We start from the raw sequence: 22,575 nt of genomic DNA on the forward strand, positions 1-22,575 counted from the left end.
AATTGTACTTCTTATTTTATCTATTCCACATTAGTTGGATGCTGACAATCATGAGACGGACCCAGAGCTGGAAAGGATTCGCCGAGAGAGAAATTACTCCTGGATGGATATAATAACCATACGTAAAGATACACTGCCTAATTATGAAGAAAAGGTAATTGTAAAACCAGATAGATATTATTCTGTGGAGAAAGCTATAGAACAGAGAACTGTTAATTATGGCATTGTCCACCCAGAGGTTAAATCCTGAGCATCTGCATTGCTTTGCAGGTGAACGTTAACTAAATATTTTCTGGCATAAAAACCAAATGCCACGCATTGCATATACCCTGGATCATCAAGGAACCTCTTAGAATTCAGCCCTCTCATGTAGCGGTTTCCCCCCAGAGTGTGAGCCACTGAGCATATGATTAGCAATGTTAACTAATCATCCCCATCCAATGATGCTTGATTTAGATGGGCCAACTGTATTACAGATCCTAGGACTTTTTGTTTCGCTTTTCCCATTGAGATTGGGTCTGCAATTGCAAGCATGCAGAGTGTTGTTACTAGGACTACTTAAATGTGATGCTCGTGTCTTTTTAAAAGCTATAATTTTATAAATGTCTTGCAGGTACAATAAGGTCTGTATGTGCATGAGCCCCTTCTACAGTAATGAAGTGAAGTATACAAGGGAACAGTTTTACCTACTGGTGTGCAACCTTGTTATCATTGAATCTCAAGTTAGAATGTATTAATGGGGTATTGGCATCTGAATCAACCTTACGCAGGTCCTGTCTTCAGTTACCCCAAATGACTTTGGGTCTTCAGTTTGGGACTAACATTTGGCAATAGGCAGATCAAGATGATTGCAACGGGGGCGTCACAGAGCCATTATTTTCATATGAGGGGAAGGTTGTCTTAAGCCCGGGCATTGAGATCAACCACTTGGCAATTAGCAAAGTGACACTAGAAAAAAAAAATCTGTCTTCACATCGGTTTCAGAGACAACCTTAAATAGTCGGAGCAGCCAAATTGTGGTATGTGATTGTGAGGGATTCGACCATCAGAATGGGAAGAGCGCACTCGCCTGGGCTTTTTTGTTTATTTAAAAGAATAAATGATGGGAGAACAACCTCCCAAATTATGTGGGGCCATTCCCGCACATATTTTCCACGCTCACTGCACAGCAGAAAAATAGTCTTGTACTCTGGGAGGACACAGCTTACCTGCACCGCCCTCCCTTTCATGTGTAGCTGACACCTGACAGCCGTGGGTACATCAAAAGCCTTTGGCCGTGGGAAGCCTGATTAGAATGTCAAGGTTCCATGGATTTGCATCTCCGTTGTCAAACCTTGCTGTTGGTGGTGAATACTGAAGAATTTTCATTAGCAGGCCTCAGGGAAGGCTTGGGTGCAGGAAGTGACAATGGAGACCAGACGCCAACACCTCTTTGTAATGCATGTGTCAACTTGGTACTAACACCCCTCCTTGGTATGAAAGGGCAGTGAATGTCCTGTCTGGAACAGCTCCTTTCAGAGCAGGGAAGTATCTGAATTGTAGGAGACGAACGTCTGCCTGCAACCCCTTACTTCAAAGGAGGCACATGTTGTCATCAAGCTTTGCATAGGGCTCCGTTAATTAGGGCAACACTTTGATGTACAGCAGACAGAAAGAGGGGTGGGACTAAGAAGTACATTGTCATCCTTCCCCTGTCTCTTGCCAAGCGCCCTGGTTCTGACCTGAAGCATCACTGAAGATTGTTGGTGGAGGCCCAAGATTGGCTCACTTAAGTTAAGCTTGGCCTACACCAATCCCTGGGCCCCGTTTGACTTTAAAAGTGGGCTCAGCCCCTCACTGATCAGATCATCTGAAAACTTTGCAAGGAGTAAAGACTCATTTAGACCCAAGCTGAAGGTACAGTCTCCCTCACATCTTCTGCCCGTGAAGGAAGGCCACGAGTTCCAAGAGGGAAGCAAGATCCCTTCCCTAAACATCTCCCAGGGAACAGGGGGAAATACCAGGCTCGGAGAAGTTGTCCATTAGCTCCAGAACCGGTACCCAGCTAGCACACAGCATGCTCTGCTACGGTCTGACAGCAAGCTTCCTAGGTGGGAAGTGCCGGAGAGTCTCTGGACAAAGGACAAGGACGTTGCCTGCTAACACCCTCCTAAGCTTTGGGCCGTCCACCTTGAAAGGACACGAGCCCTGCAAAGAAGTTAGGAGGAGTGCCACACAAGCATCATCCAGCCTCCATCTACGCCACAGTCGCCAGAGCCGGCCAAGACGCCTCAACCAGCAATCCAGATCCGCCAACCAGCACAGAAACCACGATTTTTGGCCATGAGCTGCCACGCCGGACAGCCTACAGACGTCCGTCCAGCCTCGCTTGCCGAACTGCCTGCCGCCTGGTACCAGCAGCTGTCTCCTGCCACTAACTTTGTCACATGGGCTGCAAAGCACCCTGTAACCGCCTCAACGCTGTCTAGCACCAAGAACTTCAGCACCAGGTGCATTGTGGTTTTGCCCCCCCTGGTCCTTCTCTGAAGCCCCCTAGAGATAGCTACGACCCTTTGCCCCTTTGGTGTTGAAACCAAAGAACAGTAAGACTAATTGCTTTACCAACTACCCCCCTGCCAAGTATCCAGCGTGCATCCCTTTCCTTTGTGAAACTGGCTGCCCTCCGTGTTCTTTTACAGTGTGGGTTGTAATTGTAGTGTACTATAACTGTTGTAATAATAATAAAGTAGATCTTTTTATACAACCTTGACTGGACAGTCCCTTTTATCATTGGGTAATTGTATTTTCGCTGTTTTGCAACCAACCAACGATCCACGACCTTGCAGCGATAAGCCTGCTGATCCGTCCACGTTACCAAAATTGGACAAGGTCTTCTAATTCACTTGTATTCCAATCTGCTCGGATCCCTTCTGGTGTTCTAGATATGTGATGTTGATTGATGGTTTAGAAACCGATATGCATCCCTTGACCACTGGTGCCCCGGAAGTTGATTTGTCACAGTGATGTAATTTCAGTTTTGCAAAATGGGGACCAAAATGCTCTAAAAAGGAGACAATCTGATGCTGGATGAATGATATGCACCTCCACTCTCCATCTATGGCAACCGTGGAATAGCACATGGGCAGCGTGTTTGCCTTGGAAGCAAGCCAATGCAGAGCAACACAGGTTTGAATCCGAGTCCTGTACTTACATACCGGTCCCCAGAATAAAGCATGTAATAACTAACAAAGATATAAAAAGGAAAAGGCAAAGAAAATGCCACCCAAATAAAAAAACGACGGCTCAAATATAGAAACTGGCTAAAAGCATTTAATATCAAGCGTGACCAGGAGCAAGCGGAAACCATGTTGCAGCTCAACATGCGAAAAGATACAAGACTGCTATGGGAAATAATCAACACCGGCTCTGTAAAAGCAGCCAACGACATGGCAAATGGGGTAAACGATGCAAGATGGGTCTCCTACTATATAGCCGTCTTCGATTCACACAGCATTGCATGCACAATACCAGAGATTGAAAATACCTGCAATTGGCTCATTGCTGAAACACCGGAGGACATAAAATGTGGCATTCAAAAACTAAACCATTCTAGAGCTGCAGGGCCAGATGGCATCTCCAATGTAATGTTGAAAACAAACAGTTCTCTATGGGCAAAGTTCATATCTATATTGTTCGAGAGGATTGCATCGAGCGAGACCTTACCTGAATCCTGGAGGACGGCAATAGTCGTGCCCATTTTCAAAAAGGGTGACCGTAACGATCCGACAAACTATCGGCCCATCACGCTCCTCGATACAATAGGAAAAGTGTTTTCTGCGTTTCTTCAAAAGAAACTAGCGCTCTGGGCCGAGCAGGCAAACGTGATCGACAAACGCCAAACAGGCTTCACTAAGGGGGTCGTTGTAGAAGTGAATTTAATCATCTTAAACACCATAAAACTAGAATCCATGAAGAGCGGCAGAAATGTTTTCCATGCCTTTATAGACTTGAAACAAGCCTTCGATACCATCAACCGCCATAAATTATGGAGAAAATTAATAGCATGGGCATGCCCTCTGGAGATACTTCAACCTATTATGGCACTACATTTCAACACTTCCTTCCGTGTAAGACTGAACGCAAAAGGGGATCTATCAGATGTAATCTTCACAAAGTGGGGAGTAAAACAAGGCTGCCCACTGGCAGCTCTATTGTTTAAACTTTTCATATCAGACTTACCCATTGCTTTAATGGAGCCAAGGACTCTTTCCCCCCCTCCCACCCCCCCAAGATAAACAACCATCACGTCTCCTGGGTCATATATGCCGACAACATAGTCCTGCTAGACACCACACAAATTGGGCTGCAACCATCACTAGATGCATTTCAAAAGTACTGCAAGAATAACGACCTACTAATAAGCACAAAGAAATCAAAGATTATGTCAATCATCGGTGGATGCCCACGAAGCAAAAAAAACTTCAGCTGGTTCTTAAATAATGAAAAAATAGATGCTACAAATTCCATCCGATATCTAGGAGTGCAATTCAACATCTCAATACGTGAATGGAACTAGACCCAAGAGTTGCTAACGCGAATAACAATGTTCACCTTACAAGGATTGAAACTTCATGCTGCATATGGCAAATTTACGTTAAAACCGTTACTCTCCTTCTACTTACAAAAAGTTGTACCGGCCATAACGTTTGGCAGTGAAGGGGGATGGAACATACCTGCAGACATCTGGTGCACTACCTCTACAAGACCAAAGCAGTTCTAATGATGAGGCGCGACCCTGACACCACTGATAACCAATGCAGATATTGCAATAATCCAGCGGAATCAGTCAAATTTCTGATAATTGAATGCCCAGCTACCAAAGTCCAAAGGACACTACATCTTGCAAGCTATGCTCTATAGATAACAACTTGGAACAGTGGTGGAGCTATTTAATCTCTGGAACAAATGCACGGCTGACGTGTGCAGTGATAAATTATATGGACTTCATACTGCCAGAAATCTGATGTTTTGGCCAGACCTAACAAGCAGCAACACGATTGACTGTTAAGTAAACGACATATGGAACTGTGTAATAAAAAGTTTGTTGTAAACTAAAAATGACAAAAAAAAAATAATAATAAAATAAAGCACGTTATAAATAAAAGATGAATTACCATTGTTCGATTGACCAGCAGGAACATAATGTGTACATATTGGGTTTTGTGGTATAGTTGATCTATACTTTCTGTAGCTACCGGAGTTGAGTTGATTTATACTTCAACATCCCTTTGTCTTTCCTCCCTATTTACGGGAAGGCCATACCTGGGCCTTTTTTGGTCAGCGAAAAGAAGCTGGAGCATTTTGTGGAGGATGGTTCTGCCCACCATGGCCCCACACACTGATGTGAAGGTGGGTGGGTTACAGATGGATGAGGTTGGGTGGGTCGGGTGCAGGGACTGATGGGAGAGATGCAGTGAGGCGTGACGTCAGATTGGAGGAGGTGGTTGGGAGGGGAGAGGTCTGAAGAAAAAGCAGTGAGGTCAGATGGGTTAGGGGGGATAGAGAAGGCCGGGGTGGATCCAGGACATTGGAGGTAGTGAGGGGTGTATGTGGCAGAGGGCAGAGTTTAGTCAGGGGAGAGACAACGTCAGGGGGGCAGAGGAGGTGGTGGAGAGAAGGACAGGTTTGGTGTGGGAGATGGGGGGGGGGGGCAGTGTGGGTAGAGGAGAGCAAAAGTGGGGCATGTGGAGAGGAGGGAATGTAGAGTGAGGTGGGTGGTGTAGGGAGAGGGGGCAGTGTAGGTTGGTTAACGAGCATGAGCAGGGTGGGTGCTGTAGAGAGACACACGGGGTGGATGGGGTAGATGGAGGGGGCAGGGTGGATTGGTGGGGTAGAGCAAGAAGTTGAGCTCAAACACTGCCTGCAACATAGACGCACATGAAAACCTCACACAACGGTAAGCAGAAAGACGACATTTGGGGCGAGCCACGAGGGAGTGCTGCGGGGCATAGACAGAGTCCCAATGAATTAAAATGGCACCAACCTTCTCGTTCAAAATATATTTCACTTACAGCGATCAAATATGTTGGGCTGGAGAGACAGCGAGGGGTTGCAGTGAAGGGAATGCAGCCGAGAGAGGGATTAGGCAATCGATTGAAGGCATGTGAGAAAGGAAAAATGGACTTGGATGAGAGGTGCGTGGAGATAAGGAAATGAAGGCGAGAGACGGTTATGACATGGTACACAGTCCCCTCTGCCTCGATGTAAGGCAAATCACTTCGCAAATGGGAAATGCAAAGCCTGTCTCGCTTCTCCCAAATCTCCTGGTTGGAGCAAATACTGTTAAAATCTTCGACATTGGGTACTACGGCAGAGGACGTTGGAAAAATAATCTTTTAGTAGTTGGTTATTTTCATGCCGTGAAGTTGGTATGCCAACCAAATATTCTGCATTTAGAACCCTCCTTCTCTCTCATTATTATGGTGGCACAAAGCACCACCAAAATGTACCCAAACACATATTCAGAAGCTTGGTAAAGTTGCACAACAAAGTGCAGAGGCAAAATGCTGAAGCTTAGCTAGCAGGTTACCAGAAGAGGGGTCAGTAGGCAATGCTATGTGGCAGACATGGTTGAGAGATTTCCTTACAATTTTCCCCGCCAACACCACTAATCCACAAGGTGATCCAAAAACTACAGGAGAAGAGTTTAACACTCCTACTTATTGCCCCAACATGTACTAGACAACTCTGGAATCCACATTTACTATGATTGGCAATAACCACCCTTAAAAAGTTTACCAAGTCCATGTTTGTTGATACTATGGTTCTCTATTTTGTGACATGTCGGGTAATATTTTGTGACTAAACAACTGACTTCAAGTGCCTGTGCTTGGCATGTCATTTGTTATCAAGTTTGAAAAACCTTTAAATGGTGTTTTGATGTGGTGTAAAGGCTTTAATGAATAAACCTGGTATTTTTGGTTTTGAAAAACTGACAACTGGATTAGTTTACCGTAATAGATGTACGGCGCAGTGAATTTAAGCCAGCACATGGATTTTTTTTTCCTCCATTGCGCTAAAGCTTAACTTATTGAAGATGTGACTCAAGTATATTTTATTATTTAAACATCTATTTGTCTCCCACTAAAGATCAAAATGTTCTATGAAGAACACTTACACTTGGATGATGAAATCCGCTATGTCCTTGACGGAAGTGGGTATTTTGATGTCCGAGACAAAAATGAGCAGTGGATTCGCATAGCGATGGAGAAAGGCGACCTGATAACTCTACCTGCTGGCATTTATCACCGCTTTACATTGGATGAAAAGGTTTGTATGAGAGGTGGTCAAAATGTGTTCATGTTAAACCTTTGTTTTCAGCGTTCTCATCCAAAGTGCTTTATTTCCTCGGCTGGCATCTGAACAAAAATGATGCTGTGCAACGTGCAAACCTTGGTGCATGGCCCTAGCTCTTAGTGATGGTTAAAACCTTTGGCTCTTAGTATTTTAGCAAATCAGCAAAAGTAAGGTAGCAAACTAGTTTTTTTGGCATTTGAGATGGCAAGATTAGCGAAAACAAAATCTGCTTTTATAATGCAGCACAAGAAGGTAAAATGTGCAAGCCCCACCCAAGGGACGTCCCCATTCTCATCTATAGGCTAGGACATAAGTGTTCTTTGACCCGAGGGGTGTCGCCTGTTTACTGTAGACCTGAAAATACAGAATGCAAAAATGTTGAACCTTTTACTACGCATGCATTTCACCACAAGTATAATGGCAGGGGGTGGGTTAGGGTAATAAAGAAGGTAATGGGAGTATGGGGCCGACTGTGGGGGCGCCCCCCCCCGCACATGCTTGTGGTGAAACAATACAAATTAATTTTTGTATTCAGTATATTTAGCTTACAGTGATCACATAGATCCACTGGAGTAGTGCTCTGCAAAGTTAAAGCTGGTAAGTGGTAATACTAGAAGGGTATCTCTGCTAACATGCACAAAGTAATTGGAAAACGCAATTTACATTGGGTATGTTTCTGGCTGTTTAGGTTTGAATGGTAGGAAGTAGTATGCTATATGTGTGCACTACAAAGCAGACCTATTACACATGTATTGAATTCATGTTTAGTATTTGCATGAGCTGATATTCTGGATTGGCTATTATCATTGTGTATCCCCTCCACCCTCTGCAAGTGAGTGGATGGACCCAGCCTGTGGGGTTGAATGCTCTGTTTTACGCAAGGTGTGCAAGTCTGTGGTTATGGAACTCAAGATGAGTAGCTCAGCTTCTTGTCCGTTTGTCCCTAGCGGTAACGTTCAACAGGATTGTGCCTTGTGCTCGCTACCATTTATCAGCAACTTTTCACAGGTATTTTCTCTCTCAGCCGTGGACCCAAAGTTGAGGGGTTGCACGGCCTGGCAGTGCAAATGCTGTCATGTATAGTCAGAGGCTCTATGCAGACTGAGCTTTTTAGGTGATAAGGCTGTATGAAGCTTTAGCAATCCTCGACATGGTGTACTCACAACGAGAAGGCATTGCTATCACTTTATCCCTCCACTGCTTCTCAGATGTGAAGATTCCTGACAGCGGGAGTACAGTCTTCCTGGGAAATCGCAAAGGAGAGCGACTGTGGTATGTGACTGAGTCACTGAGGAAAGTCTAGAGATGGGTCCTACGGGGCTTCTACCTCATCCCTGGCCTTGTATTTCATAGGGTGGCTGGACAGTTTATTGACTAGATGACAGATTGCTGGCTTAAACAGCACCCCTAAAACATGGGGGTGCGTGGCGATGGCAAGGTGGAGCAATAAGGGTGGAAGTGGGGTGGAGGTGAGTTGGCAAACAGCGAACGCCTGGAAGGAAGATTGCGAGGGAGGATGGATCGTCCTTGTGGGAAGAACCGTGAGGAGGCTGGAGGAAAGAGGAGTAGAGGCAGAAAACCAACAGTAAGTGGTGCATGGAAGAAAATCATGAGGGGAAAGGATGGAGTGGCAATAGGAAAAGAACAGACTTAAGGTCAAAAGAGATGGAAAGCTTGGAGGAAGGAATAGGCAAACAGAAAAGAGGTGGAAGAGATGAGGAGTAGGAAGGAGTGCTGAAGGGTGAGATCATAAAGAGAATGGAGGCACGTGATAAATCGGCAATGATTCCCCCAGAAAACGTGGCCTGGGACCCTTCTCATGTGGCCAGGGAACGGTAGATGCTTTCTGATCCCGACCCTGGGGGTGGTGTTCTGCAGGAGGATCACATGAGGGGGAAGCAAGCCAGGAGGAATGTGAAACACCCTTATTCAACTTCCTCATTGAAACCCTACTCTTCTAATGGTTTATTGTAAAACCGAAGAAATTATCAAACCTAATTTCGCCATTAGGGACATCAATTTCAATAATTCCCTGGGTACTGGGACGAGGAAGAGGACTAAAAGGGTACCATGTTGCAGGAGTGGTTAATTCAAATGACCCATACCTGAGGGAATTGGAGAGGCCTTAAAGGCCCCCTGAGTTGCAGGCCATGGAGAAGGGCAGAAGAAGCAAGAAGCTGAAGCAGCGTGGTTCATGCAGGAAGCCTAGGCAGAAGCTGGAGGAGATAGACGCCGGGACCACTGTTCGGCATATATCAGCTGCCGGTCCAGAGATGGTGTGTGCTTCTTGAATCTGGAAGTGCAGAGGTTGTACAGCGGTAAGTGTTCAAGAGGTAAGCTTGCCCTTTGGCAACCTATTCTGCAGCTGGAAGCAAAGGCGAGTAAAGCTTTCATTCCTAGGTTGTCGTCTCAGGTGGCTGCCGTGCACCCGAGGGCCTCGAGGCTGGTGGAAATCCTGCAAGCGGTAGGGGATGGGAAGCGCAAGCCTTACCCAATGAGTTCACAAGCTTTTAGTGACACTCGTATAGCTTTGTACCTGTTTGCATGGTCAAAGCAGGCATTTGGTGACTAAGCAGCACTCCCGTATTAGCAAAAGTAACTTTGAAAGTACTTGTGAATACCGAAGCACTGAAAAGCAGCATTTGTGTATGAATGAAAGTAACTTTAAAGTTAATTTTCAATACTGAACGATTGGAAAACAGCAAAAACCTTATGTAACCATGCCAAATGCCTATAACTCTAAATATGTGAGTTTGTGGAAAGGCCAACAACCCGATGGGGCAATATTATTAAGAAGTAGTACCTACAGTCCAGCAAATATAACCAACAGAAGGGGGCTAACGAAAGGTACTTAAGTTGTGAAACCTCTTGCCCAAGATTTGTACAACATATGGTAAAAGCTGGGATAAATTCACATTTCCAAAGCCAACGAAGAAGCCGAATAAAACCCTATAATTGTCAGCATTTGGTTACTTGCGCAGAGGGGAAACCGTGTCAAAAGACTGCCCTTCTGGAAAAGGATATTCAGAAGGAGAGGAGCATTATTGAAAAGCACCAATGTGAATTTTGTTTTCCCCGAAGATTTGTTAAATGTTTTGAAGGTGCAAACTGTTGAATACTGTGAAGCTGTTGTGATTCTGTCTGCAAACCTGCCTCCTTCTGCTCCTGGACCTGTCGGCGGCCTTTGATCTGGTCGACCACAAAAGCTTATGCCAGCACCTCTCTTCAGTAGCCAACTTCTCTGACGGTGCGTGCAAATGGATTGACTCATTTCTAAAGGACCGAGCAATGAAGGCCTTCTGCAACTCCTCATGCACTGACCCCAGCATCATCAAATGCGGGGTGCCGCAAGGCTCCTGCACAGCCCCCACCCTCTACAACCGCTTCACGAGGCCAGTGTTCTAAATCCTGGACTCCTTGGTCATCTCATATATGAACTATGCAGATGACACCCAGGTAATCATCCCCCCTCTCGGGTGACTACCTGTCTGACCAGAACACTCTGAACTCCATATACACAACAATCCAATCTTGGATGGCAGAAAACTGGTTATGCCTCAACAGTGAGAAAACCGAGCTCCTGCTGGTTGGCTCCCCCTCCACCCTGAGCAAGCTGGACAGCCACTACTCCTTCACCATCGACAATATCCCCCCATCACTGTGTCACCCTCCATCAAAACCTTAGGTGTCTACCTGGAACCTGACCTGACTTGACCATGAACAGGCAGGTTAATGCCATAGCCGCCACCTCTGCCTACCACTCTAAACTCATCAACTCAGTAAGACCGTCCTGTCCCAATAAAATTGCCTCACCATCGCCATAATCGGCTCCAGGCTTGATTACGGTAACGGTCTGTTCATAGGCACTGCTGCCAAGAATGTTTCTAAGCTTCAAATTGTGCAAAACGACGCGCTCAGAGCCGTCACTTGTCTTGTGCGTAAAGCACACATCTCAGAACTCTGAAGACTGGTCTACTGGCTACCAGTTAAAGAAAGGATCATCTTCAAAGCTCTCGCCCAGACTCATAAGTGCCTCCATGACCTGGCCCCCTCCCTACCTGGCACGAAGGATCACCAAACCCACCACCCTTAGACCATCCAGATCTCCCTATTCCAACCTGTTATCCGTTCCCAGAACACGTAAAGCCCGTGCTGGTGGCTCCAGCTTCTCTACGGTGGCCCCAACACTCTGGAACTCATTACCTCCTCACATCAGGCTTATTGAATCCCACTCAGCCTTTCACAAGGCCAACAAAACAAACTTCTTTGTCTGACTATATCAAATTGTATTCTGTGATACTATGTAACCATTGACTCTGAAATGTAAACAAGTCTTTCATTGGGTGGCTACTTTGTAACCCTTAATCAAACCCTCTTAAGCTCTGATACAGTGCCTCGATGCCTGCGGGCTGTAGTGCGCTCTACAAATCCTAAATCAATCAATAAGTAGATCTTAAGCACTTGTTGTGAAAATGCTGTTCGGGAAAGGGAGTATATGTCGTGACCCTCGCCAAAAACCCCCTCTGGCAAACCCATTGGCCAGGTGGAGTCAGGACTCGGGCCTCTAGAGCCTGGCATCCTCTTCAAAAGCCCTCATGGAGCCTGTCCTGGCGCCTATGGCGCCAGGCTCATACACCATGAACAACAATGTGCTTGGGAACTACTTTATTGTATTGTCAGCCAACATGGAGGCATCCACATAGCTTGGTTCCTAAGAACCAAGCTATGCGGTCTAGTGTTTTGGGTGTGGCAGGCCTGGAACTACTTTCCCTGGTACTACTTTACCTGGGCTATATAAACCACACCCTGACTGCAGAACATGCTTCGTGTTAGTTTGCAGCTTGCAACGTGACGCTCACCGTGTCCAGCTATTCCCTCGAACCTCGTAGAAGCAGAACCTGCAAGGAGACAAAAGGAACATCATTGGCAGCAGCATCTTACCTGCAGTCTTCATCTTTAAAGTTTTATAGTGATAATATTGAATACAAAAATGTCGAAAGTCATAATTTCGAAAAAATGTCACCAAAAAAAATTGAATTTCTTTCACTGTTTTTTTTATTCGAAAAGGGGTGTTCCCCCTGCCCCCCTTTTTCTACTTTTTTTTTACTCGTGAAACCCCCAAAAAAATATATAAATTAAAGAGTTCAATTTTTTTTTTCAACCTTATTTTTTCAAAATTGTCTTTAGACATTTTCTTTCTCGCTATTATGACTGAACACCATCTTTAAACACTCGCAGCTGCTGAGAACAGCTTCCTCGAATCTACACGCCTCCCGGACAGAACGACCTGAAAGAGGAAGATGGAGGCAACATTAAAGAAAGCTGTAGAGACATTTACAAATTACGAACTGCTCAAAAGGCTTACCTGGCTGGTCGCCTCTCGGGTTGGCACCACTCCGGACATTCCGCTTGCGCTGAAGTACACCACGACCTACAAGGAAGGAAAACACAGGTTAGCAAAAGCAAGACTTTGCAGCGCTGCGCATAGCGCTTATTTACCTCATCATAGCGCTCTTAATGCGCCATCATTTACCAGCGCGGCTCAACCAAGCCAGTTCGCCGCGCTGAAGCTCCGCATACCTAAGGGAGAAAAAGACATTTTTAAACAAAGAAAGGCATACAGGATAGCAACAAAACTAAAGAACAGCAATAAGACCTACCTGAACAATATCAAACGGGCCGGCGTCAGTGAAGTAACTGGACCGCACTCGCCCATGAAAGACAACGCGCCCGGGCAAAGAAGGCAGGACGGAGAGCACGCCTAATTCTACCACAAGGTGAGGAGAGGGCGCCAGAGGGACTGAAAGCATACGGGGGGTGGAGGGAGGATACTTAACCCAGTCGGTCAGTCTTGAACACACTCCTCCTGTATTTTCAGGCAGAACCTACCTTTCCCGCAGACCACATCAGGGCAAAGCTGAGAAGCATACCAGCGAGTAACCCAGCTGGGTGGCATCCCTGTGGATACCAGGTGAGCGTAACAGTATACCCGGATGGCAAATCTTTGGAGGAGTAGGCTTGGCATGGGACTAAACCAGGTAGCAGTTCATGAAGTGCTATGTATTGATCCTGACAATTTATGTTGTTGGTGTGCTGAAGGAAGAATTTAGTTGCTACAAAGAAGTTAGATGTCTTCAGAACGTATCAGTTGTGGCAAAAAATTGTCCTGATCAAGACAATTACTGTTATTGATGAACTGAGAAATTGTACTTTATCTAAGAAGGTTAAATCGTGCACATGTCCAAGAAAAAAAAAGAACCTTCTAGTGGCTTTGTTGAATCGCTGGAGTTGTTGGAACTTTCTGTTAACAAGCTGAGGTGCCACATAATTGTGTTGGAACTTTGTTGTAAACCAGGATTTCTTTCTTTTCTTGAACTGTGAAGCAGAATCTTGCTTTAATCTGTGGAAGGGGAATTCACCCAGGTTATAAGGATAGACTGTGGTTATATTGCACATTTTGTCATTGTTTTGCACTGCCTTGCATTTCCTCATTTATGTATTGTATGTATAAGTGTGAGGACAGATATTCTTTGGTGTTTCCTTTAGTTTATTTACGGCAGGGAAATCCTTGTCACGGTAGGGATAGTGAGGCACTTATCCAACCTTCTAATTTAATGAAATGGCATTTGTTGAGAATCTTCACAATGCTGTCCGTCTCACATTTATGAACCCTCACACACAAATTGAACCCCATCAGTAAAGTGCTGATAGCGAAGTTGATGCTGTGTGAGAAAAGGTGTCTCACCCTCTAGCCCCCTGGTATCTCTCTCTCAGGTGGCCATGGCACGGCCATCGCCTTTGGATCCAGACCTCGGGGGTGGACCAGTGAGTGAGGATCACCTGGGTGAGGAGTCTTCGGGGAGAGGGACACCGGATGGTGAGACGCTGTCTCCCTCCCCCTGTAACGCTTTTACCCCATCCTACCAGGTTAAGATATGTGGGAACTTTACTCCACCAACCCCTTTTCCTTCACAAACACTTTCACTCCTGGTCTGGGAGAAAACAGACTCACACCTGAGCAGTGTACCTGACATATCCCACTACTATGGTCAGGCAGACAATTACTGACAATCACTCACACCTGACTTCATTAAACTTCCCCACCCGGATAAAAGGCGGAGCACAAGAACACACACTGAGCGAGGCGAAGGAGCAGCAGTTTCGAGAAGGCAGCTGAACGAGGGGAGAAAGACAGCAAAACAAGGAGGGAAAATACCCCTGATCTTACCAACAGGAAACTGCTACTTTCAAAACCCTTGTAGATCAGAAAATATAAGGCCCGGAAACCATGCTAAAGAATCCTGGATTGTGTGTCGGATACCAAAGGCCATGCTGCGTAGCTGACTATGTCTGGGAGGAGCAGCAGCCACTGTGGCATCGTCCTTTGTTCCATGAACAAAGTAGCGCCAGAGGGATCAACGCAGCCGGTGAGTTGGGAAGTCAGATGCAAAAGCTGTGTGGAAGTCAAGGTTGCAAGCAGCAACATTGTATAATGGGTGCAGAAACTAACATTGTTAAACGCGTGTGATGAAAGACGCAAGTAAAGCTGAATTGCTGATGAGTGTTTGTCACTGGTGTCGTATCTTTCCTTCTCATAGTTCAGAGTTCTCTGTAAAGGTATCCAGCCAAGAGGTGGCAGAACCGAAAGTAAGAAATACTGTTGGTCAAAGGTGGGAACAGCACTCTATACCTCGGATGTCTTTAGTATTCTTTCTTGAATCTTTCAAATTATTGCTGCTAATTGTTTTGATTAAATTGTAAAGCGCAGACTGGTTTATAAGATCCCACGACACATGGATCAAAAATCGAAAATGAAAAAGAAACTGTGTGGAAACCAGTTATCCAGCCGCTCTCACTTTGTTCCCCCGATAGGGGTTACTAATGTTTCGGAATAGTTCAAATATCATTAGATCTCTTCTACTTGTTCATGTTCAAAATGCGTTGCAAATGAATGGTGACTTTAGATACAATGATTGCAGAGAATCTTCTTTAAAGATAACAAAGTTTTAATCTAAAGTAATGGATGAGGCCAGCTGTTGCCTCATGAGTAAGGGCTCATGTGCCAGTGCATTACTGCAACATTTTCTCCTTCATCAGGGCGGAGCCCTATTTTTTTACAATCCAAATAAATACAATTTTCAATGTATAAATGTTTTTTAATATGTCTTTTTATTGAATATTGAACAGGTCACAATACGAGTAATTCGGTCTCTGCCATTTTTTGTGTGCTTTTTTGATTTCTCATAAGTCGGATCAGCCTCAGATTTGGGAACCGACGTGCTGCCCCATAAACAACAAATATTTGAAAAACCAACCCCAAAATATAAAGGCTTGCAAATCAGGTTGTATAAAGGCTGAGAAAGAAGGTATTCCTTCCTTCTTTCTCTCTTATCCACAATAAGAGTCAAGCAGTAGGCATTAGTACAATGTGGTCACACGACCAACGGTGATGCATCCCAATATGGGGGAGGCTGGGGGTGGGGCGCGGCGCGGCACAGTAGGGGAAGGGGAGGGGGTGCATTTTTGACAGGAGCAGGTCCGTGGGGGGGGGGGGGGGATTAGGGGAGGCGGAAGGGAGGGAGGGAGTGACGGATGGAGAGGGAGTGGGGGGGGGTCCCTCGCCGCGATTTCGCTCCCAAGGGGATACATGTTGCCCTGGCGCGCAGGCCCGTAGGTCTGTGACGTTTTGTCTACTCAATCCATTTCCCCCAGACTTTCAAATACTTCCCAGGACAACCCCTACCCCTGGCAGTGTATATCTGCTTCTCTAGTGATGCGCATTGGTTCATTTCGTTAGCCCATTGGTTAAGGCACAATCCATCTGGGGCACCCCATGTGGAGGCAATCAGTATTCCCCCCCCCCCCCCCCCCCCCCCCCGAGTCCAGTGCCACCGAAAGAAAGGTCTTTTCACATTTGGTGTAGTCCACTTCCCCCCAGATACTGAGTATCACCAGCTTAGGGTCTATTGGGACTAAGGATCCATGGACCGTATTGATTTTGCGGATGCATTGACACCAAAAATCCTGGATGATGGAACAGTCCAAGAGCATATGGAAGAAGGATCCTTCTACCCTGCGGCACCGTAGGCAGTCCCCGTCTTCCACCAGCCCCCATTTCATCATTCAGCCCCGAGAGGAGTAATATGCTTGATGTAATATTTTGAATTGTATTAGGCGAAGCTTGGAGTCTATGCCTATCTCCCGTGGGGACATTCGTGCCTTAACCCATTCCTCAGATTCTAGCTTTCCCACCAGCCTCTCCCCATTTCTTACGGGGCCCAGTAAGCTCTTAAGCCCCAAAGGCAGAGATCACCTGGTAGAGTGTAGATGTGACCTTGGCCGGGATCCTGGCGTAGAGCAAGTTTGCTTCTAGGGGGAGCATTTTGGGACATCTGCCAGCACTGGGAATTGTGTCCGAAGGTGTGTGATTTGCATGTGTCGGAATCTCTCCCCAGAGGGCAGTGCAAACTTATCTTGCATATCAGTAAACAGTGTTATGTACCCATCCTTCACAACCTCTGCCATGGTCCGTATCCCCAATTCCTCCCACCTAACAGTGTCCCATCTTAAGTATTTCAGGGATGGCTGCATTGTTCCAGAGTGGTTGATCCATTGTGGGCCTGTCTCCCCAGCTGTATGTAGGGTGGCCTCTGCCCAGACGATACCAATTTGTCTTGTCATTCCGGATAGGCGGGTCACATCACTTGCTGTGCCATATATTACTCGAAGGGGTGTGATCGTCCCCCAACTTCTAGTTTCCCCTCGTATATGCCAAAGCTCCGGGTCTCCATGGAGCCAGTCATTCAGTAAACCCAGTTACGTGGCCCAACAGTAAGCCTATACCTCCCTCCCAGACCGAGCGTTGTAGGGTTTTTAACGCTATGCAGGGTTGTTTCCCCTCCCCAGATTAGTCTCTAAAGGGCTGCCTCTGTGGCCGCGAAGATTGTGGGTGGGCGGGGGTATTCGTGGACGGGGGCATTCTGAAGAAAGTACAGAAAACATGGGAGAGAGCATTTTAAAGGGGGCCGCTGTGCCCAGCAATGTGAGTGGGAGTGATTGCCAGTGGGTAACGTCTGCCACAAATTTGTCGACCACCGGCTGTGGGTTAAGGCGTACAAAATCTTGGGGATAATGGCTGACGGTAATGCCCAGGTATACAAAGTTTTGAATAGAGACAGTACGGACAGTGGCGCGGAATTGTGTACGCTCTGCCTTGGAGCGGGATGAAGACTGTTTTTTTTGTGTGTTCACCTTCAGGCCACAGAAGGATTGATATTTGGTAAGGATATTTGTGATTGCCGGGCACAAGGTCTTGGGGTTGCTCATGTAGATGAGCAGGTCATCTACATAGAGTGAAATTCGGTCTTCCCCGCCCCACGGGCATACGAAACCAGACCAGTCCATTGATGATCGCAGCCTAATTGCAAGTGGTTCTATGGCCAAAATAAACAGTATGGGGGGGGGGGAGAGAAGGGTCAGCCCTGCTTGGTGCCGCGCCCCAGCTGAAAGGTCCTGGTCCCATTGACCCCTCACCACAGCTTCGAGAGAGTCCTACAATAACTGTACCCATGACATATAGTTGGTGCCGAATCCCATCATCTTGATAATAGCCCAGCGGGCGGACCATCCCACCGTGTCTAATGCTTTTTCGAAGTCCACTGCGAGCAGTGCGGGTGGGTCACTATTCTGATCAGCTTGATCTATGGCGAATTGCACCCGTCTAAGATTCATCCAGGTGGACTTGGAGGGCATGTACAGGGAGTGTACGGCCCCTTGTAGTCGATAACCACAATGGCCACCTGTTGAAGATCGCAGGGGAGACGCCCGTCCTCTCGGGAGCGCACCAGCATTCGGTGAATTTGGCCAATGATTGGTCCCCCCCAGCCTTTTCCACATTTCCACCGGGAAGCCATTAGGGCCCGGGGCTTTCCCAGATTGAAGTTGGGTCAGGGCCGCTGCTAATTCCTCCTCCTTCTAATGCGCTTATCTGGTGCTCTGGGAGAGCTTGGGGAGAGTAACGGAATCTAGGAAGCTTGCGTCATTGGGTCTCGGCGGTGCTAGTTGGGGGGGGGGGTATAGGTGTTTGAAGACGCAGAGATAGCGGAGGCATTCGCCTCATTCTACAGAGAGCAATTCCCCCATGGGTACCCGTATGGCACCCCTTGTTGTTTTCCCGGCGTTCCAACCATGCCAGTATCTTGCCGGCCTTGTCTCCTGGTTCATTAATCTGGCTGCACATAACCCAGTGGCCAGTCCTGGCATTGTCTAGAGCCACGTTCCTAAGTGCCTCCTGGGCCGTCGCAAGTGCATCTTTAGCGTTCCCCGTCCCTGCCGCAAGATACTTCTGCCCTGGCTGCGTTTTCCTCTGCCTCGACAATTTCACGATTAGGAGTTGCCTTTCGGGCCGATAACGAGGAGAGTGTCGCCGCCCGGAGTACCACTTTGTAACCTTCCCATAGTGTGACTGGGCTCTCAACCGAGCCCTCATTCAAAGAGAAGTATTCTTCCATCTTTTGGGTGAATCCCTCCATAACCTCTGGGATCCCGAGGTAGTACGAATTGAGACGCGAGGTGGGGTTGGTTTTGGGCCGCGTTTAATAGATATGAGTAGCAGGGAATGGTCTGAGATGCCCCTGGCCAAATGTGTGGCCGTCTTGAGCCTGTGTATCATGTTGTATTGGACAAAGAAATAGTCTATGCGTGATAGGGACATATGTGCACTCGAGGAAAGAGAAGCCGGGGTCCTTGGGGTGGAGAGTTCACCAAGCATCTTCCCACCCAATTGCCCTTTCAAATGAGTTGAGCTTGATCGGGATTCCTGGAGCCCAAGTGTGTCGTATCCTGGACCACGTCCATCACCTCGTTAAAATCTCCACCCATCACCCAGTGATCTGCATGTTTGTCTAGCTTTAGTGTTTGGAGATCCGCCAACAGGTCTTGCGTGAGCTGGGTTGATGCATATGCAGCTATTATGCCCCATGAGTTGCCTCTTATATCCCGGTTACCAGCACAAATGGCCCCTCTGGTCGGTCTGGACCCCTCCCACCTGGAATGGGACCCTTTTATGTATGAAGATCATTGTTCCCTGTGACCTGCTGGAGAAGCCTGCGTGGAAAGTGATTGCATCGGTGGACCTGCGAAGGAACTTACAGTCCGTGCCCATCAGATGTGTCTCGGTGAGCAGGACAATGTTGGGTGAGTGCCTATTCAAATATTGAAGGACGAGCCTTTGTTTAATACCAGAGTCCAGCCCGTTAACATTCCACGTAAGGAAGGTTAGATGCCCTTCACGTGTCATTGGTGGTGAGAACAATGTTTACCCAGTGTTTGTCATACCCCCTCTATCCCAAATCTATCAGGGAATGCCGCTATCCGGGCTCCGGGATCGTGCGTCCCATATGTGCGTCTGCAATGTTCCCTCCGCCCCCCATCCCCAAGCCCGCCGCCCCGGCACCCGTGCGATCCGTTAACGTAAATCTTGACACTGTGACCATAAGAACAAAACAACGAGGAAATCAAAAGAACTGTAACATTTTTTGACCACTTTCTCGTTGGAACCCCCCACCTGGTGGCCTACTACGGGCTCTAACGCACCCATCAGGATCCCTATCATCAAGACCTGGCCCAACAGGGGCCATGCCATTTTCCAGCTTTGTGACGAGCCAGTTGCCCCCATGTCCCACCCTGTAATCCCCCCCCCACCCCAACCAGAAGCACCTGTAGCCTGAACTTCACGCCAACTGGGTGCAGAACCTTAAACCTGAACATTAATGGAAGTCACAGGGTGCCTGTGCCAACCGCAACCAGTTTCCTCATCTTTCCGCAGCGGCTGCCACTGCGTCACCCCATTGAGTCTACCTTACTCCTCGTAGCGTGTTCAAAGAGGTGGCCTCAGCCGTTCCCTTCTGTGTTTGTTCCGCCTTGTGGAGAAGCAGAAGGGTGGGGGCGCTGTGGATTCTGTTCCCTCCATCCTTGGCTTCCTAGTTGGAGGCTATCTCGGGGATCGGTGCGTGTTCCGAGCTGTTTAGAATTTGGGTCTCTAACCATTCCCAAGCCTCCTTGGGCGAGTAGAACAGGTGGGTGACTGCTTCATGGTGTACTTTCAATAACGCTGGAAAGAACAGTGCGTACTTTATGGATAGGGAGTGCAATTTCTTCTTGAACGAGTCAAAAGACTGACAGGCCTTCTGAACTTCCCTAGTGTAGTCCGGATAAGGGCCAAATTGGTAGCCATTGTAAGTAATGGAACCAGTGGCTCAGGCCATCTGGAGTATTGCGTCCCTGTCTTGAAAGTTCATGAGTTTTGTGAGGTGGCATGCCAGGGATAGGGCGTCTGGTTGGAACTCTGTGGGCTCGCTCAATAGAGGAGAACTTAGAAAGTTTCTTGGGGGCAAACACTTCAGGCTGCTAGTCCTCCAGGAAAAGCTTGACGCTAGGACCCTCCTCTTTTTCAGGGATTTCCGAAGATTCAGATTTTTCCCTTTGCTCGCCTTTCATTATCTTCTGCCCTGTTCTGCAATTGCGACACCTTCCGAGTGATGGCTGCAAGTTGTTTCTCCATCCGTCGCATCTTCCGAATTAGAAATCCTCTGCTCTGTTTCTCCTACTCTCAGACAGGTTGTGGAGGTCTTGTTGTAGGAAGGACACTTCCGCAGACTGGCTACCGATTTTCCCTTTGAGGGACCTCCGTGAATCTCCGCTAGCTTTCATGACATCTGTCGGGGAGATGCAGGGTTCATCCTCTCCTGCTTCCCCGTTTTCGGGAGGTCTAGCTGGAGGGCCCAGGAGGGGTCCGACCGTGTAGAGATTCATCTTGCTCTGGAGAGTCGTCTCTTAGCTTTGTCTTTGCCCATTGCGTTGTTGGTCCAGAGGGACAGCGTGGTATTGTTGGTCAGTAGATCTGTATGGGGCCCTCTAGGTTGATGGCTGTTCTTTGGGGATGCAAGCTCACAGTGGAACCCACGTGGGAATATCCGGCTGGTACTAAGTGGGACTTATCTCCAGCCAGTATGAGAGGGATCTGGTGCGGCAGAGTCTGGGGTGGTCTTCTCCTGCGGCTGTAATAGTGTCTCTTCTAATTGGGAGGGGAGAAAAGCAGCTTTTGCATGTGGCTGGATTCCTTGTGGTACGTGAGGAGGGTGTAGGACCAGCGTGTACCTTCTCTCCACCTGCCACCCTTTACTGTTCGTAGTGTATTGGGTGGGACCGGGTACTCCTGTTAGTCATTTGGTCCTCTGTCTCTCCTTTGCTCACCCGAAGGCTGGGGGAGCGTAGGTGTTGGCATTAGCCCCTCTCCTTCTGCTCCCTCCCCTGGTGTTCTGATTCAGCAGGTCTGCTCCCCAGTGCAGCCAGATTGCCGGCGGGCCAGAGTGTGGGTGCCTCCTACCGGGCGTCGGCCCGACTGTGTGTTTAATGCGTTTGTGCCCCCAGGTGCCTTCTGCTCCAGTCCTGCCTGTGTTTGGGTGGCAAGGACCTTCCTTTGTTCAACTGATTGGGGCCTTAGGGATGAGGCCGTCGGTAAGGGTTCCAGTAGGCCCTTTTGTGTGGGTTAGGCTTTCCCCCAAGCTTGTACCCCTGCACCACCAAAGTACCGTCTCCTTACCGGATCCATGCCTTGTGTGCAGCCACCGGCTCTGGGCCGTCCGCCGGGCCCGACGCGATGCAGGTGTCTTAGGGTTCCGGGTGTGCCCTGATTCTGGCCCAGCCACTTATTACCGGGGCTGCGTGGTTTAGCACAAGCGGGCAAAAGACAGTCCTGTGGGGCGTCTTCTTCCTGTCTGCCCGTCCTCCCAGGGCAGTGGCGGAGTGGTTGGCAGTGTATATGCGCCCTTGCTTAGGGTCTGGCTCCACGTCTCCCCCGGGTTTTCCCTCTTCGCGCGGTCGATGATGTGCAGGGTCAGCGTCCCTCCGAGCTGCGGCAGGGGGGTTGTGTGAATGCTGGCATCAGTGTGGCGCTGCTGCTCTCTCGACTCACGACCCTGGCAGCCCCGGTGCGGCCGGTTGATCCACTACGCATGGCAAGGTCAATTGGAGGGGTGATGAGGGACCGCCTCCCGCGTCACAGGGCAGGGTGCTGTGCAACTCCTCTTCGGCACCATGATGCGGCCAAGATGGCGTCTGGCTGTCGCAAGCGGGCCGCTCCTTCGTTTGGAAGGTTCCCTGCCCGGTTTTCTTCCAGGAATGGGGCCGTAGGGAGTGAGATCGCTCAGGTCCACATGGGCGCCTTGCGCATGCGCTCCT

General features: G+C 48.0%; 1 protein-coding gene across 1 annotated transcript in view; it reads left to right on the top strand.

The window, feature by feature from the left end:
- ADI1 (acireductone dioxygenase 1) overlaps positions 1-22,575 on the top strand; it is a 290,833-nt gene that overhangs the window by 165,049 nt on the left and 103,209 nt on the right. The window contains exons 2-3 of the mRNA XM_069606030.1: positions 35-154; positions 7,129-7,308. Coding sequence (XP_069462131.1) covers positions 35-154; positions 7,129-7,308 — 300 coding nt within the window. The remainder of the gene's footprint in view (positions 1-34; positions 155-7,128; positions 7,309-22,575) is intronic.

This window comes from Ambystoma mexicanum, chromosome 4p (genome assembly GCF_040938575.1).
Source record: "Ambystoma mexicanum isolate Mex_15411 chromosome 4p, UKY_AmexF1_1, whole genome shotgun sequence".
NCBI classification, from domain to species: domain Eukaryota; kingdom Metazoa; phylum Chordata; class Amphibia; order Caudata; family Ambystomatidae; genus Ambystoma; species Ambystoma mexicanum.